The following is a 15,068-nucleotide window of genomic DNA, read 5'->3' on the forward strand; positions in this document are numbered from 1 at the left end:
ATGGGACGCCATTTCACACATATTCCTGCAAATATACTAGATGTGGGTGGCTGTTGGACACTGTTGATCAATGCCTGCCATGTGGGGTGTTTGGTGTCTTAATAGTGGGCATTGTAGTTTATATATAATACTCTGAGCTAGCTAGCTGTTTGGGTACTACAGTTTCAAGAGATCTTAATGTTAGGACAACATATTATTAACCTAATAGGCTAAACATGAGCTCCCTGTTATGTTTTTTTTTTTTTTCCTGGCTAAGTGAAAGCTGTGAGGCAGTGTACCTCTATATATGGCAGTAATGAGCCATTACTGGGCTACAGTGTCCAGTTCTGCTGTCTATGCTTGAAAAGGGATGCTGACCAATTGGAAAGCATTCAGAAACAAGCTGCAGAAGTATTTAGACATCTGGAAACTGGATTGTACAGAGTGAGGTAAACGAAATAGATTGAGCTGCTTATCAGGAAGTGTCAAGAGTTGCTTGTATCAGATTGTAACTATCCATGCAAGGAAAAGAAAGCAGCTCATTAGCAGATAGGGATAAAGCATGATTCAGTGACAGGAATTTGAGACTGGATGTTCTCATATTAGAAATAAGGGGCATTATTTAGAGTACTTAAGTAGCTGAGGACTCGGGTTGATTGTGTTTCTTCAAAACTTCTAGAAGTCTAGAAGCTATAACTAAATAGCTAGGAAATAAAGGTTCTACCAGACCAGAAATTTTAATATGTTTTGAGGCCTTGCAGCTTGTGAAGGGCAAGTCCTTATAGTTTCCAGAAAAAAATTCTACGAAGCCTAAGCAGTGCTTGCAAAGTATCTTTTATTCCCTTTAAAAAACTGATTAAATGTTGTTTGTGGTCTTGAAAGATATTTAGAAAGTAGATATTAGAATGATCCTAGTGCACCCTCAGTAAATTTACAGATGATGCCAAATTTAATTGGAGTGTTGATCTGTTCAAAAGTAGGAAGGCTTTGCAGAGGGATCTGGACAGACTGGATTGATGGACCAAGATCAATTGCATGAGGTTTAACAAAGCCAAGTGCTGCGTCCTGCACATGGATCACAATAACTCTATGCAATACTACAGGAATGGGGTAGAGTGGCTGGAAAGTTGCCCAGCAGAAGACCTGGAGGTTCTTCTGGTTGACAGCCAGCTAAACAGGAGCCACCACTGTGGTGTGTTTAGGTGGCCAGGAAGGCTGACAGCATCCTGGCCTGAATCAGGAGTAGTGTAGCCATCAGAAGTAGGGAAGTGAATGCATGTATGTATTCAACACATGTAAGTGTGAACTTTGAATACTGTATTCAGGTTTGGGCCCCTCACTACAAGAAGGATACTGAGTTGCTGGACTGTGTCCACAGACGGACAACAAAGCTGATGAAGAGCCTGGAGAACAGGTCTTAGGAGGAGTGGCTCAGGGAACTGGGATTGTTTAGTCTGGAGAAGAGAAGTCTGAGGGAAGACCTCATTGCTCTCTACAACTACCTGAAAGTGAGGTGGGTGTTGGTCTCTTTTCCCTAGATCAAGTGATAGGACAAGACAAAATGGCCTCAATGTGTGCCAAGGGATGTTTAGGTTGTATATTAGGAAAAATTTCTGTAGTGAGAGAGTGGTCAGGCATTGGAATAGGCTGCTCAGGGGGGTGGTGGAGTTGCTGTCCCTGGAGGTATTTAAAAACCATGTAGACGTGGCCATTTGGGACATAGTTTAATGGCTGTGGTGGTCTCAAACTGAGGTTGGACTCAATAATCTTACCAAAACAATTCTATGATTCTATAATTAGATGTGTTTCAGATTGTTTAAGAAGTTTCCTGATATTCACTGTGATGTTAGAAAATAGTACTTGTATGATCCTGATTTTTCTTGAGATGATACACTACAACTCTGACTTTTACAAATAATCCACTGGCTGCAGGGGAGTATCTTCATGAATGTCATAAACCATTCCCAGAGTTTTAGAATGGCAGTTTTATCTGGTGCATCTCTGAGTGACTGTATGCTTTTAGAAATTTGCTCTTAAACAGTCTTTCCTTCTTAGGTGTGCTGTTTCTCCATTGTCTACCTCAGCAGAGTTTGCTCTATGCACAGGTGTGCTTGGGAGTGCTTAAGAGGACTGATTAGTGCCAGCTGACACAACACATAGTTTGGTATCCCATGATACTGGACTGTTAACTGACTGAATAGATCTTCCATTTAATCCCTGGCTGCAGCTAGAGCTTCTTTTTTAGTATTACTGCAAAAGCGTGTTTTTTTTTTTTTTTATTACTTTTTTTTTAAATTGAAAACCCAAAGTTAAGCTAACATGTTCTTTGCTCAGCACTGTGGCTCACAAAATGAGAATAAATTTGTAGTGCAATACTTCATATCGTAGTTAAGATTTACACAAAACATTTTTGACAACAAATATATGAAAAATTACAATGTGTGTAATGAATAGCTTCAGATACTGTTTTTTTTTTTTTCATTGGTATTAGAACATGCAGCATTCTCATTTAAGGGGATGAGAATTCTGCTTGCATAAGCAGAACCCAAGCCCAAGTAATAACAAAACACATGCTGCAGAAAGATCAGATAACTGTACTCTGGATTCTTTCCCAGGTTCTTCCTTTGTCTACCAGGGTATTGGGTCTAGTTGTTCACTGCTGAAATCAATTAACATCGATTATAGCTGCAACAAACCTGAACACAGTAGTTGAGCAACAGAAAGCTTATTTTTATGAATCATTACACCTTTTAAAGTCGATGTGTGCATTTTAAGCTCTATGGGTCTGCTCCTCAAGATTAATGGCAGTTCATAGTTTTTGTTAAGATTGTCATCCTGGACCATAAAAGTGAAGATGACTGAATAGTATTTCAAAATGTTAACATAGTGTATTTCATTATGATGGCTAGTGTTTTGCAGTTTTAGTAGAAAGAATTTGCCTTGACTCATTTTCTTTTGTTTTTCAGGAAAAGAAGTGAAGCAAGTTCAGTAACTTTGTCTTACTGACCTCTTAAGGAATCTTACAAATCATTATATCGAATTGAGAAAATGACTGCAGATGTCGAAGAAAGTACAGGTTCTTGGAAAAGAACACCTGTCAAAAAGTGGAACATCCAATAATTAATTTGGAAGTAGTATAAAATAGATATACCTGTTATGGTGCAAGTCTCAAGTGGAGTTAACTCTGTAGCACACAGGTAGCTCTCCAAGGAAGGGGAAAAAAATAAGAAGCAAGCTTTCTGCTTTTCTAAATTATGGAAATTTTTTGGAAGACGTGGACATGGATTTTGAGCCTAGTCATGGTTTCATCGGAATTTCACAGTGCCAACAGGCTTTCATACAGTTCTCAAGGTAGGAGTCTGACCTCTGTACCCAAGGAGAAGTATCTGTTGTTGCATTGCATTTGGCTAATGTTTTTTAACCCAAATTTACCTCATTCATGAGATCATGTGGGCCCTGTGCTTACTTTTATTGTTGTGTATTATCATGAAAATTTAAATACAACAAACCTGATTACTTTAAAAAATGTCTTTCTGTCTACTTTTTAACTGTAGGAAAGCCTTGCAAATGAAATCTAGTGAAATGTTTTACTTGTAATAGTTTAGAGACTTGCCATAACAACATTAAAATACTTTTAGACTAGAAAGTAAGAATATATATTTTTTTAATCCACTAGCATTTACAGTTTTCTAATGAAGAGCAGTTAATATGTTTTTTTACAGTGTAATACTTTTCATTACTAGTGTTCTTATTGTTGCAGGTGGATCTAACAGCTTTTATCTTTGAATAGTGTCACTGAGAAGAATGTTGTCTTCGTAGGTTACAGTTTAGCCCTAAATACCTACATACTTGGGGTAAATTAGAAAAGATACAGAGTTAAAAAATTTTTGCATTCCCAGTGACATCAGATTAATAAGAAACCAGACAAGTTTTCTTGACTTGAAATAAAAGAACATTTTATTTTATTTTATTTAGTAGAACACTGTATCTTGTGTTTGCCTGAAAGTGACTTTTACTCATGAGGATGATGAGGTTTAGCCAAGTATGGTTTATGTTTATACTTCTACTTGCTGTTTCCTCTTAATGTTTTCTTTTCTTCTATGCCTGCTTTCTGGACTGTCTTACCTTGTGTTTACAAAGAGGAATTCCTGTCTTACCTTGAACACTACCAACTAACAGTCCCAATAAGGGTTGATCAAAATGGAGCCTTCCTCAGCTTTACTGTGAAAAATGCTAAACCCTCAAGAAGAAAGAGGAGCACGGACCCTTATGACCAAGAACTGGCAGCATCTAAATTATTTTTTAAACTTTCTGCCTACGGCAAGCACTTTCATTTAAACCTGACTCTCAACACAGATTTGGTGTCCAGGCATTTTACAGTAGAATATTGGGGGAAAGATGGACCACAATGGAAACACAATTTTTTAGACCACTGTCATTACACAGGATATTTGCAAGACCAACATAGTACAACTAAAGTGGCGTTAAGCAACTGCAATGGTCTGGTAAGTGCATAATACATGTTCTAGTATTAAATGTGTGGTTGACCCTTTTAAATTACAGAAGAACTTAATTGGCATATCTTTCAGTTATTTGAGTCCCTGCGGGAAGCAAGCAGACAGGAAGGTGCAGAAAACCCCTAAAACCTGATCTGGGTCCTGGGGAAAAGTAGTCATCAGTTTTTCAAGCTTAATTGTAAGTACTGAGACCCAATTCTGTAGTCCTCTAGCAGGCAACATTTTCAGTGTTGACAGTGTCTGCACTAGGGCTGCAAGATTAGGTCTGTGCTGAGATCCTTAGAGGTTGTAAAAATGTAGCAAGCTCAAAGGGTGGGGAGGAGGAGGAAAGGGTATCTTTCAGGACGCTGACTGTCTCCAGAGAAACATCGAGCTGAACACCTGCTTTTTGTTTTTGAGAACTTGGGTTTAGAAACTTTGAGTAAAAAACAAAGTGGAATTGTTTGGTGTAGAAATCATCATTGCCATAAATGCAAAGAGTGAAGGCAGAAGTAGATATTTTTCAAGTAACAGTGTCAGAAAGTAATTTTTTTTTTTTAAGTAACGTTTTGTTGTGTTTGAAAGTAGTTGTGTTTGAATGTAGGTTTAGAAATTCTCATGTCTTTTGTTCTCATGTTTTCATTTACTGTTGATCTCCTGATCACATGGTGAGAGTACTTGTATAGGAAAAAAGATCTTTTATTTGTAAAATAAAGTAGAAAACAAATAGAAAAAATTAAAGACCCAGACCGACAAATAGAAAAAATTAAAGAACCAGACTGTTGAGTAACAAAATGCTAAAATAAAAGGGCATGACAAGGAAATACAAAATTAAAAGCCAGTAATTTCCCTTGTAAAAAAGGATGTGTATACTATGGTTATTCATTCTGGTTTTAATTGTGGTAGAACACTGGGCAATCTTCTTGTTAGAAAATAGACAATATAACTAGTTGCTAAGGAAAAATAAATCCTTGGAAGTGCTATGGTATAATATATGTTGGGATGCTATTTAAAAACAGCTGCATCACAGAATCACAGAATAGACTGGGTTGGAAGGGAACTCTAGAGGCCATTTCTCAGACCTAGATAGGTTGCATTGTACCCAGCTACTTGTGATACCCCGATGCAGTCTAGGTTAACACTTTGAAGTACTCCTGAAGAAAAAAAATAATTTAATGGGGATTTCTATGGTTAAGGGAACACTTTCAAAGAAATGTAGTGGAAATGGTGTTTCACTGAGTGTGGCATCAGTTTGGTTAATGCAGACTTTAGCTAAAAATATTATGGAGACCAAATTCCTACTTTCAGGACTTAATTCTTTAAAAGAGGCCACATGCATCTATATCTCCAGAGTTTCTGCCAGTTGAGGCATAGACTGGTCAGTCCCTTTGGAGCTTGTGGTCAGTGCTGTAGTGCTTTCATTTCAGTTCCTCTTTGACTTTGGCCAGGGTCTGAGCCAGGAATGCCTGCTCTTACTGTAGTCAACTCATGTTTTACTTTCACATGAAGAAAACAATAGCAGGAAAAAGCCCATGTTTTCCTGTTGGCTTTGCCTGTCTGTTGTTGCTCATAGTGGTACTTCAGAGGATTAAGCAGCATGGAAGTTGTCATGTTGAAGTAGTTTCTTTGCTCTGGTGCCTCATACCCTGAGGTGATATCTAGCATGGCCATTGTGGTTTTCCCTCTGCCCTCATCCTTGCTACTTTGCTGGAATGAATTTATCTGATATTCTGTGGTTCTGAGTGGTTAGTATATTGACTTAATGTTTGTAAGTTAACTTTAGTGTGGAATGCTTCTGTCGTTAAATCATCTTCAGAGTTTTTGGTTGTCATCAGCTCTTACACATTTCTTCCAGGTATTAAGGTAGCCTTAAGTGAGTCTCTGTTCACACCACAACTGGCACTCTTATTTTTTTTTGTTTTGTTTTGTAGTCATGCCCTATACTTGGCACTAAAAGTGTCTGGTGTCTACTCACAATCTCAGAATTTTCAGGGTTGGAAGGGATGTCAAGGATCATCTAGTTCCAATGCCCCTGACATGGGCAGGGACTCCTCACACAAGATCAGGTTGTTCAGAGCCACATCCAGTCTGGCCTTAAAAACCTCCAGGGATGTGGCCTCCACTGCCTCCCTGGGAAACCTGTTCCAGTGTCTCACCACCCTTATGGTGAAGAACTTTTTCATAACATCCCATCTGAATCTACCCATTTCTAGTTTTTTTGTATTCCCCCTAGTCCTATCACTACCTGACATCCTAAAGAGTCTCTCACCAGCTTTCTTGTAGGCCCCTTTCAGATACTGGAAGGCCACAGTGAGGTCTTCTCAGAGACTTCTCTTCTGCAGACTAAACAATCCCAAGTCTCTCAGCCTTTCCTCACAGGAGAGGTGCTCCAGCCCTCTGATCCTCGTGGCCCTTGCTGGACATGCTCCAGCACATCCAGATCCTTCCTGTAATAGGGGCTCCAGAACTGGATGCAGTACTCCAGGTAAGGTCTTATGAGAGTGGTGTAGAGGGGAAGAGTCACCTCCCTTGACCTGCTGGCCACACTTCTCTTGATGGAGTCCAGGAAGTGATTGGCTTTCTGGCCTGCAAGTGCACACTGCTGGCTCATGTTGAGCTTCTCATCCATCAGCACCCCCAAGTTGTCCTCTTCAGGGCTGCTTTTAAGCCAGCTGCTGCCCAGCCTATATTGGTGCTTGAGACTGCCTCGACCCAGATGCAGAACCCTACACTTGGTCTTGTTGAACCTCATGAGGTTGGCTTGTGCCCACCTCTTCAGCCTGTCAAGGTCCCTCTGGATGAGCCAGGGAATTCCAGACCTGTCAGCCTGACCTCAGTGCCAGGCAAGATTGTGGAACAGGTCATCTTGAGTGCAATCACACAGCACTTAGAGGATGGCCAAGAGATCAGGCCCAGCCAGCATGGATTTAGGAAGGGCAGGTCCTGCCTGACCAACCTGATCTTCTGTGATCAGGTGACCTGCCTGGTGGATGTGGGGACAGCTATGGATGTAGTCTACCTGGACTTCAGCAAGTCCTTTGACACCATTCCCCACAGCAAACTTCTGGTCAAGCTGTCAGCCCATGGCTTGGACAGGAGCACTCTGTGCTGGGTTAGGAACTGGCTGGAGGGCTGAGCCCAGAGAGTGGTGGGAACTGGTGTCACATCCAGCTGGCAGCCAGTCACTAGTGGTGTGCCCCAGGGATTAGTACTGGGCCTCATGCTCTTTAATATCTTCACTGCTGATCTGGATGAGGGGATTGAGTCCATCATCAGTAAGTTTGCAGATGACACCAAGCTGGGGGCAGGTGTTGATGAGTTAGAGGGTAGGAGAACTCTGCAGAGGGACCTTGACAGGCTTGTTCTGTTCTGTTCTGTTCGTAGATCAGGATGTTGAGTGAGACAGAGTCAAAGGCTTTGCTTAGGTCCAGATAAATGATGATGGCTGCTTTCCACATGTGTGTTAATGTTTTGACCTTGTCATAGAAGGCCACCAGCATTGTCAGGCAGGATTTGCCCTTGGTGAAACTGTGTTGATTGTACCAAATCACCTCTTTGTTACTTCTATATCAGCAATGCCTCCAGGAGGATCTGCTCCATGATCTTACCACGCACAGAGTTGAGATTGACTGGTGTATAGTTCCCTGGATCATCCTTCTTTCCCTTTCTGAAAATGCACATTGTTTCCCCTTTTTGCAGTCAGTGGGGACCTTCCCAGACAGCCATGACTTTTAGAATATAATAGAGAGTGGTTTAGCAACCTTATCCCTCAGTTCTCCCAGCATCTGTGGTTGTATCCCATCGGGTCCCATGGACTTGAACACTTTCAGGTTCTTCAGATGGACGTGAACCTCATTTTCACTCACAATGGGCAGTTGTTCTTCCAGTCCTTGCCGTTATCTTCTGTTATTCTGGGAGTGTGGCTGGAGCCTTGCCAGTGAAGACTGAGGTAAAGAAGTCATTGAGAACCTCAGCCTTCTCCATGTTGCTTATCACCAGTTCTCCCACTTCCTTTCTGAGGCAGCCCACACCTTCCCTAGTCTGCCTTTTGCCATTAATGTACCTACAGAAACTTTGCTATTCCCCTTGATCTCCCTGGTTGCATTTAATTCTAACTGAGCTTTAGCTTTTCTAACCAGGTCCCTTGCTGCTTGGGCAGCTTCCTTGTATGCCCTCCATTACAGCTGTCCATTATTCCACTCCTTGTACAGTTTCTTTTTGTGTGACAGTGTGTCTAGGAACTCCTTGCTCATCCAGGCAGGTCTCCTAACATCCTTTCCTGCCTTCCCCTTTGTTGGTGTATTTCACTTCTGGACATAGACAAGGTGATCCTTGAATATGGACCAGCTGTCATGGGCCCCCCCTTCCCTCTAGGGCTTTGTCCCACAATACTTCGGCCACCAGATCCAGAATCTCCTAGAAAGGCTTGTGAGGCTGCAAAAGTAACAGCAGCAGGAGTGACACAAGACTCTTTTTCAGAGTTAGGAATCCTGCAGAGATGTGTATCAGCAGGCTTGACTCAGTATCATTCTCTACCATGCAGTAACTCCTCTGTCATCTGCTGTTGGCAGGGTCTTCCAGAGCATTGAGTATGGGAGTTACCACTCTGTTCAAATAAATCCATCACAGAGTTATTTTTAGATGATTATTATTATTGAAGAATATTTTGTTATATAGTTGCTGATTATAACACGTTTAATAAAGCCATTGACAGTCTAAGACAGTATTACTTGCTTTTCTTACAGTTCAGACTCCTGTGCTTAAGACATTTGTTTTATTTTGTATGTAGCCTGATTATTGGTTTGTAAGAGACTGCCAGTCATATTCTGCATAGACCTTGATTAACATCAGTCTCAAACTCTGCAAAGTTTAACTCTAAACCAAGTAGTAATCTTGAACAATGAATGTTACTTAGGAGCAAAATTTAAGCATTGCATTTATTCTAGTTGTCCTGTCAAGCTTCAGTATTGCCAAGTGTGTCAGATTTCTTCTTAGTGAATGTTTTGAGTTATTCTGTTTAGTTATTCAAGGTGGTCTGGTGAGACCATGATCTAATTAACATGAATTGTGTGACTGTGTAGAATGTATGTGGTATCTGAGGTTAGTTCTAGGGCAAGGAGGGCTTTCTCTCAGTTTCATTACAATAAAAGTGATGACAGTCACTTCATTTCCCTGTCACTGTTTCCTGTTTTAGCCTCTCTCTCTATTTCTCGATACCAAGTACCCTAGAATTACAGGTTGCTGCTTACTGAAGTTTCATTTTAGCAGTTTCTTTCTGCTGGGTCCTGATTATGCTATAAATTGTCTAAAGTTATGTGGAAACCTCTATAATCCAGTGAGCAGTTATATGGGGAAATTGAAGGTCTTGTACAACAGCCTTGCTGGCTTTGAAACTCATACTTCAGTGGATGTTACTTTTGTGGATGGATTGCAGGTTTGGCCTTCTTATGAAAGAGCCTGCAATGGGTATCATTTTGAGGCTTTCGGATATTGAGTGCAAGGCAACAAGCTAAGTATGTCAAACTGAAAAAGAGAAGAAGCAGTGGTAGAGTTAGTTGAAGTGAGAACTTCACCTCAAGGAAACAAAGTTTATCTCATTATGAGGGCAGTAAATCATTAAGAAGAAATGTTTGGAGCTTGTGGTGGTGGAATCAAGCAGAACCAAACTGCATTTTGACCCACCTCTGTCCTCTGCCAAGTGTCAAAGCTCTTACCTGAGTGTTCAAAAAAGTTTTCCACAGTTGCATATTATCTCACCTTTTCCCCCTAGTAGTGGGGAACAATACAGAATGTGTAAAAAGTGATTATTATTGGGAAAGTGAATGAGAGGTTGAAACGCATTTTGAGGCTGCTGTGGTTCCAAGGAAATGCTTAATGGAAAAGGCCAGGTATTTCCATGGTGTGGGAAGTTCTATGTACTGAGTAACATTTGTGCTGGGTAGCACAGACATCTCCATCCAAGCAGAAATGATAAAGAAGACACAAGAAGTAGGCTGTGGCTAAAGAAGTGACCTTATTTGATTAAAGGAGGTATTATTTTGCTGAAAGACTTTATGACTGTTTCATATACTCCTAAATTCATTTGTGTATAAATTATTTGTGTTCTTAGGTTACCTCATTTTAAGTTGATTCTGTCATAAAGAATGCATCTACTTTTATAGGTTAGAAATTGTATGCAATGTATTTTTGAATCAGATGTGAAATAATGTCTTAATTTATGAAACAGTTTATGAAGATTAACAATTATATTTAAAAGGACTTTGGATTTTAGATCAGTCTTTGGCCTTCTCTCTGTTACTAATAAGCATTTGCAATATAGCCTTTGTATTCAGAAAATTGTATGTAAACTGTCCCTGTCCTAATTTTAAGGTGTCTTGTTAGGCTCTATGATGTGCAGTCTTAGGCCAGACCACTATTTTTTTTTCATCTTTAAGAACACAGTAAGCTAACACAATCTTTTTATTTGGCCATAAAACCACACCGAAGTGTATAGCAAGCTGTAGATGTACTGAACAACACTGACATTTTCAGAATTTTCTATCACTACTACTTTCTATTAAAAAAGCATGAAGTCTAGAAAGCTTCCTGAAACGGTAGAATGTTAGTACTGTGTAGAAAAGGTGTGCACTTACCAGTTACCTATAATTCAGTTTGTGTCTGCCGCTGATGGACATCCCCTGTCTGAGGCAGGCTAAGGCTTCAGCTGGACAGCCTAACAGGAAAAGATTCATCTTCACAAATTCAGGGAAATTCCATGTGGATTCATAGATTTGTCTGAGCATGTCAAACTGCTGGATCCAGACCATATATATGTTAGCAGGAGCTGGCAGTCTGTAGTGGGCTTGGATAACATTAGGATCTCAAACAACCTGTTTTAAATAATAAGCTTGAGAATGTTGCTTGTAGTATCTTACTTGGGGCATTCAGCTTCTTTTTTAAATTCATGGTATTTTGTCAATACCTTTTTCATGTCAGTCCTCTGTCTTAAGGATATTTCTTATGCTTTGGAGAAGAGTTTCCATTTACACACTGTTAAAATACAATGGCAAAACTTTAAAAATTAAAGAAATTTTTAATGCTTTCAAATATCCCTTTTCAGCTGAAATTGTGTTTTGCTCATATAGTAGATTGAAAGCCCAAACCTGGAGTTTAGAATGTTGGTTTATATATCATAGTGTAATTCCCACTATTTATTAATCAGGCATTGCAGAATGCTTATACAGTGGAAGTATCTCTAGCCACATGAATTTCCCAAACTTATAATTAGGAAAAATGCTGATTGTTGCTGACATAGGTGCTTTCTATATATGGAATTCAGAGTGCTTTTAAAAATTCAGTGACTGCAATTCAACAAGACCACATGCATCACTTTAATATGGGAAGAACAATTTTGTTATCAAGCCAAACTGATATGTTAAGTTTTAAAATGGCATATGTATGCTGTCCTTACGTGAAAGGCATGTGCAGGGCAGTTGTGTTTCCATGCTTATCAAATCACTTGGCTGGATGTAGAAACTGACTGCATTCATGTCCTGACTACCTGGTGGTAGGTGTAAGTTGAAATATATTTGCAGTTCCTCAGGTAAAGAACTATTAAAATGTGTCTTTTATAAAGCGACATAGTGCTTTGGCAGATGACATCAGATATCACACAGGCATAGGAAAAAAGCAATAATCTCTTAACCTTTTTTACTGCTGCTACCTGAAGGAACTATGTCAATTTGCAGACATTCATGATAGTTTTCCACGGTATCACAGTATCACAGTATAAGGTTGGAAGAGACCCCAAGGATCATCGAGTCCAACCTGTCCCAACAGACCTCATGACTAGACCATGGCACCAAGTGCCACGTCCAATCTCCCCTTGAACACCTCCAGGGACGGTGACTCCACCACCTCCCTGGGCAGCCCATTCCAATGACGAATGACTCTCTCAGTGAAGAACTTTTTCCTCACCTCGAGTCTAAACCTCCCCTGGCACAGCTTGAGACTGTGTCCCCTTGTTCTGGTGCTGGTTGCCTGGGAGAAGAGACCAACCCCTTCCTGTCTACAACCACCTTTCAGGTAGTTGTAGAGGGCAATGAGGTCACCCCTGATTCTTCTCTTCTCCAGGCTAAACAATCCCAGCTCCCTCAGCCTTTCCTCATAGGTCTTGTGCTCAAGGCCTCTCACCAGCCTTGTTGCCCTTTTTTGCCTCTAACACTTGTCTGGTCTTGAGTACAGACATGAAGGATGTATGCTCTGGAGTAATTGGATTTAGGTTAAGACACACTTGTGTAGAGGCAGAGCCACAGGTTGATACTATTACTGTCTCCTCAGGCCTGGCATAGAATCATAGAATTACCACGGTTGGAAGGGACCTCAAGGATCATCTAGTTCCAGCGCCCCTGACAGGGGCAGGGACACCTCACACTACATCAGGTTGCCCAGAGTCACATCCAGCCTGGCCTTAAAAACCTCCCGGGATGAGACCTTCACCACCTCCCTGGGAAACCTGTTCCAGTGTCTCACCACCCTCATGGTGAAGAATTTCTTCCTAACAGCCAATCTGAATGTACCCATTTCTAGTTCTGCTTCATTCCCCCTAGTCCTATCACTACCCGACACCTTAAAAAGTCCCTCACCAGCTTTCTTGTAGGCCCCTTTCAGATACTCGAAAGCCACAATAAGGTCTTCTCGGAACCTTCTCTTCTGCAGACTGAATAGCCCAAACTCCCTCGGTCTGTCCTCATAGGAGAGGTGCTCCAGCCCTCTGCTCATCTTCATGGCCCTTCTCTGGTGGATTGTGTTGAGCTTCTCATCCCCCAACACCTCCAAGTCCTTTTCTTCAGAGCTGCCTCTAGCCAGTCACTGCTCAGCCTGTATTGGTGCTTGGGATGGCCCTGACCCAGATACAGGACCTGTGACAGGCTGGATTGTTATGGGCCCACCTCTTCAGCCTCATGGTCCCTCTGGATGGCATCCCTTCCCTCCAGCATGTCTTCTGCACCACACAGCTTGGTGTCATCAGCAGACTTGCCGAGGGTGCACTCAATGCCACTGTCTATGTCACTGACAAAGATGTTGAACAAGACCGGTCCCAGGACTGATCCCTGAGGGACTCCACTTGTCACTGGCCTCCACTTGGGCATGGACCCATTGACAGCCACTCTTTGGGTGCAGCCCTCAAGCCAGTTCTTTATCCACTGAATGGTCCATCTGTGAAACCCATACTGCACCAGCTTAGAGAACAGGATGTCATGTAGCACAGTGTCAAAGGCTTTGCTTAGGTCCAGCTAAATGATGTCAGTTGATCGACCTTCATCTATTAATGTTGTGACCTTGTCATAGAGGGCCACCAGGTTTGTCTGGTTTGGGATAAAGCAGACAGCCTGATGGTATTGGCCAGAATCACTTTCTACAACTCTTCTTGTGAAGCCATAATACCAGAACTATTTCACTTGAACCCAGATGTCTGACATCCAGACCTGATGCAGTTCTGACTTCCAAGGTTCTTTCTGCCCATCTGTCAAACCCAAGTTGCACTTGAGCTTGTATCTTCAATACTTTTTAAGCTACATGAAGGTATTGTGAGAATAGCAGCCTCCAAGTGATTATAGACTCCAACGTTACCTTCATGAGTTCATTATTAAAAATACAACTGAAGAGGAACACTTGCTGTTATATATTGTGTACCCAAGTGGGCAAGAAAGCCAATGGCATCCTGGCTTGTACTAGAAATGCTGTGGCCAGCAAGGATAAGGAGGTGATCATCCCCCTGTACTCAGCACTCAGTGTTGTGTTCATTTCTGGGCCCCTCACTATAGGAAGGATATTGAAGTCCTGGAGCATGTTCAGAGAAGGGCAACGAAGCTCGTGAAGGGCCTAGAGCACATGGACTACAAGGAGCAACTGAGGGAGCTGGAGTTGTTCAGTCTGGAGAAGAGTAGGCTGAGCGGAGACCTTATCTTTCCCTACAGCCACATGAAGGGAGGATAGTGTGAGGAGGGGTCCAGCCTCTTCTACTTGATAACAAGTGACAGGACTAGAGGAAATGGTTACAAGCTGTGCCAGGGGAAGTTTGGGCCAGATATTAGGAAGTACTTAATGGAAAAGGTTATCAAACATTGGAATGGTCTGCCCAGGGCAGTGGTGGAGTCACCATCCCCAAGCGTGTTCAAGAGGTGTGTGGACCTGGCACTTAGGGGCAATGGTTTAGTGTTGATGCTCCAGTGCTGGGTCAGGGGTTGGACTGGATCATCATTGAGGTCTCTTCCAACCAGATAGAATTCTGTGATCCACTATGTAATTAATGTATAATTGAAAGCTGCAGTGTGTTCATACATATTTTTTGAAATTGATAATAGGGTTATATTTGGAAAAAATCTTCTATTTGGTATGTTATACAGGATTTATTTTTGTAGTTTATATGTTTTATGTTGCTACTGAAATCCAGTTACTCCAGAAGTGAAGAAGAGCAGACATTTAGTGTACAAAACAGCAGCAGGACAAGAGCTGACCAGGAGTGTGATGGCAAACCCTGATTTTAGAAACAGCTTTATGATATTTAGGAGTTATGGAGCTAGTGGTCTTACAACTGATCATAGAATTCTC

At 41.4% G+C, this 15,068-nt stretch overlaps 1 protein-coding gene across 1 annotated transcript in view; it reads left to right on the plus strand.

Moving 5' to 3' along the window:
* The first annotated feature begins 2,954 nt into the window (after window positions 1-2,954).
* ADAMTS6 (ADAM metallopeptidase with thrombospondin type 1 motif 6) overlaps window positions 2,955-15,068 on the plus strand; it is a 182,615-nt gene continuing 170,501 nt past the window's right edge. Inside the window, exons 1-2 of the mRNA XM_054178600.1 lie at window positions 2,955-3,330; window positions 4,120-4,484. Of these exons, the coding sequence (XP_054034575.1) occupies window positions 3,234-3,330; window positions 4,120-4,484 (462 nt within the window). The 5' untranslated portion in view covers window positions 2,955-3,233. The remainder of the gene's footprint in view (window positions 3,331-4,119; window positions 4,485-15,068) is intronic.

The sequence above is a fragment of the Dryobates pubescens genome, chromosome Z (assembly GCF_014839835.1).
Source record: "Dryobates pubescens isolate bDryPub1 chromosome Z, bDryPub1.pri, whole genome shotgun sequence".
Taxonomy (NCBI): Eukaryota; Metazoa; Chordata; class Aves; order Piciformes; family Picidae; genus Dryobates; species Dryobates pubescens.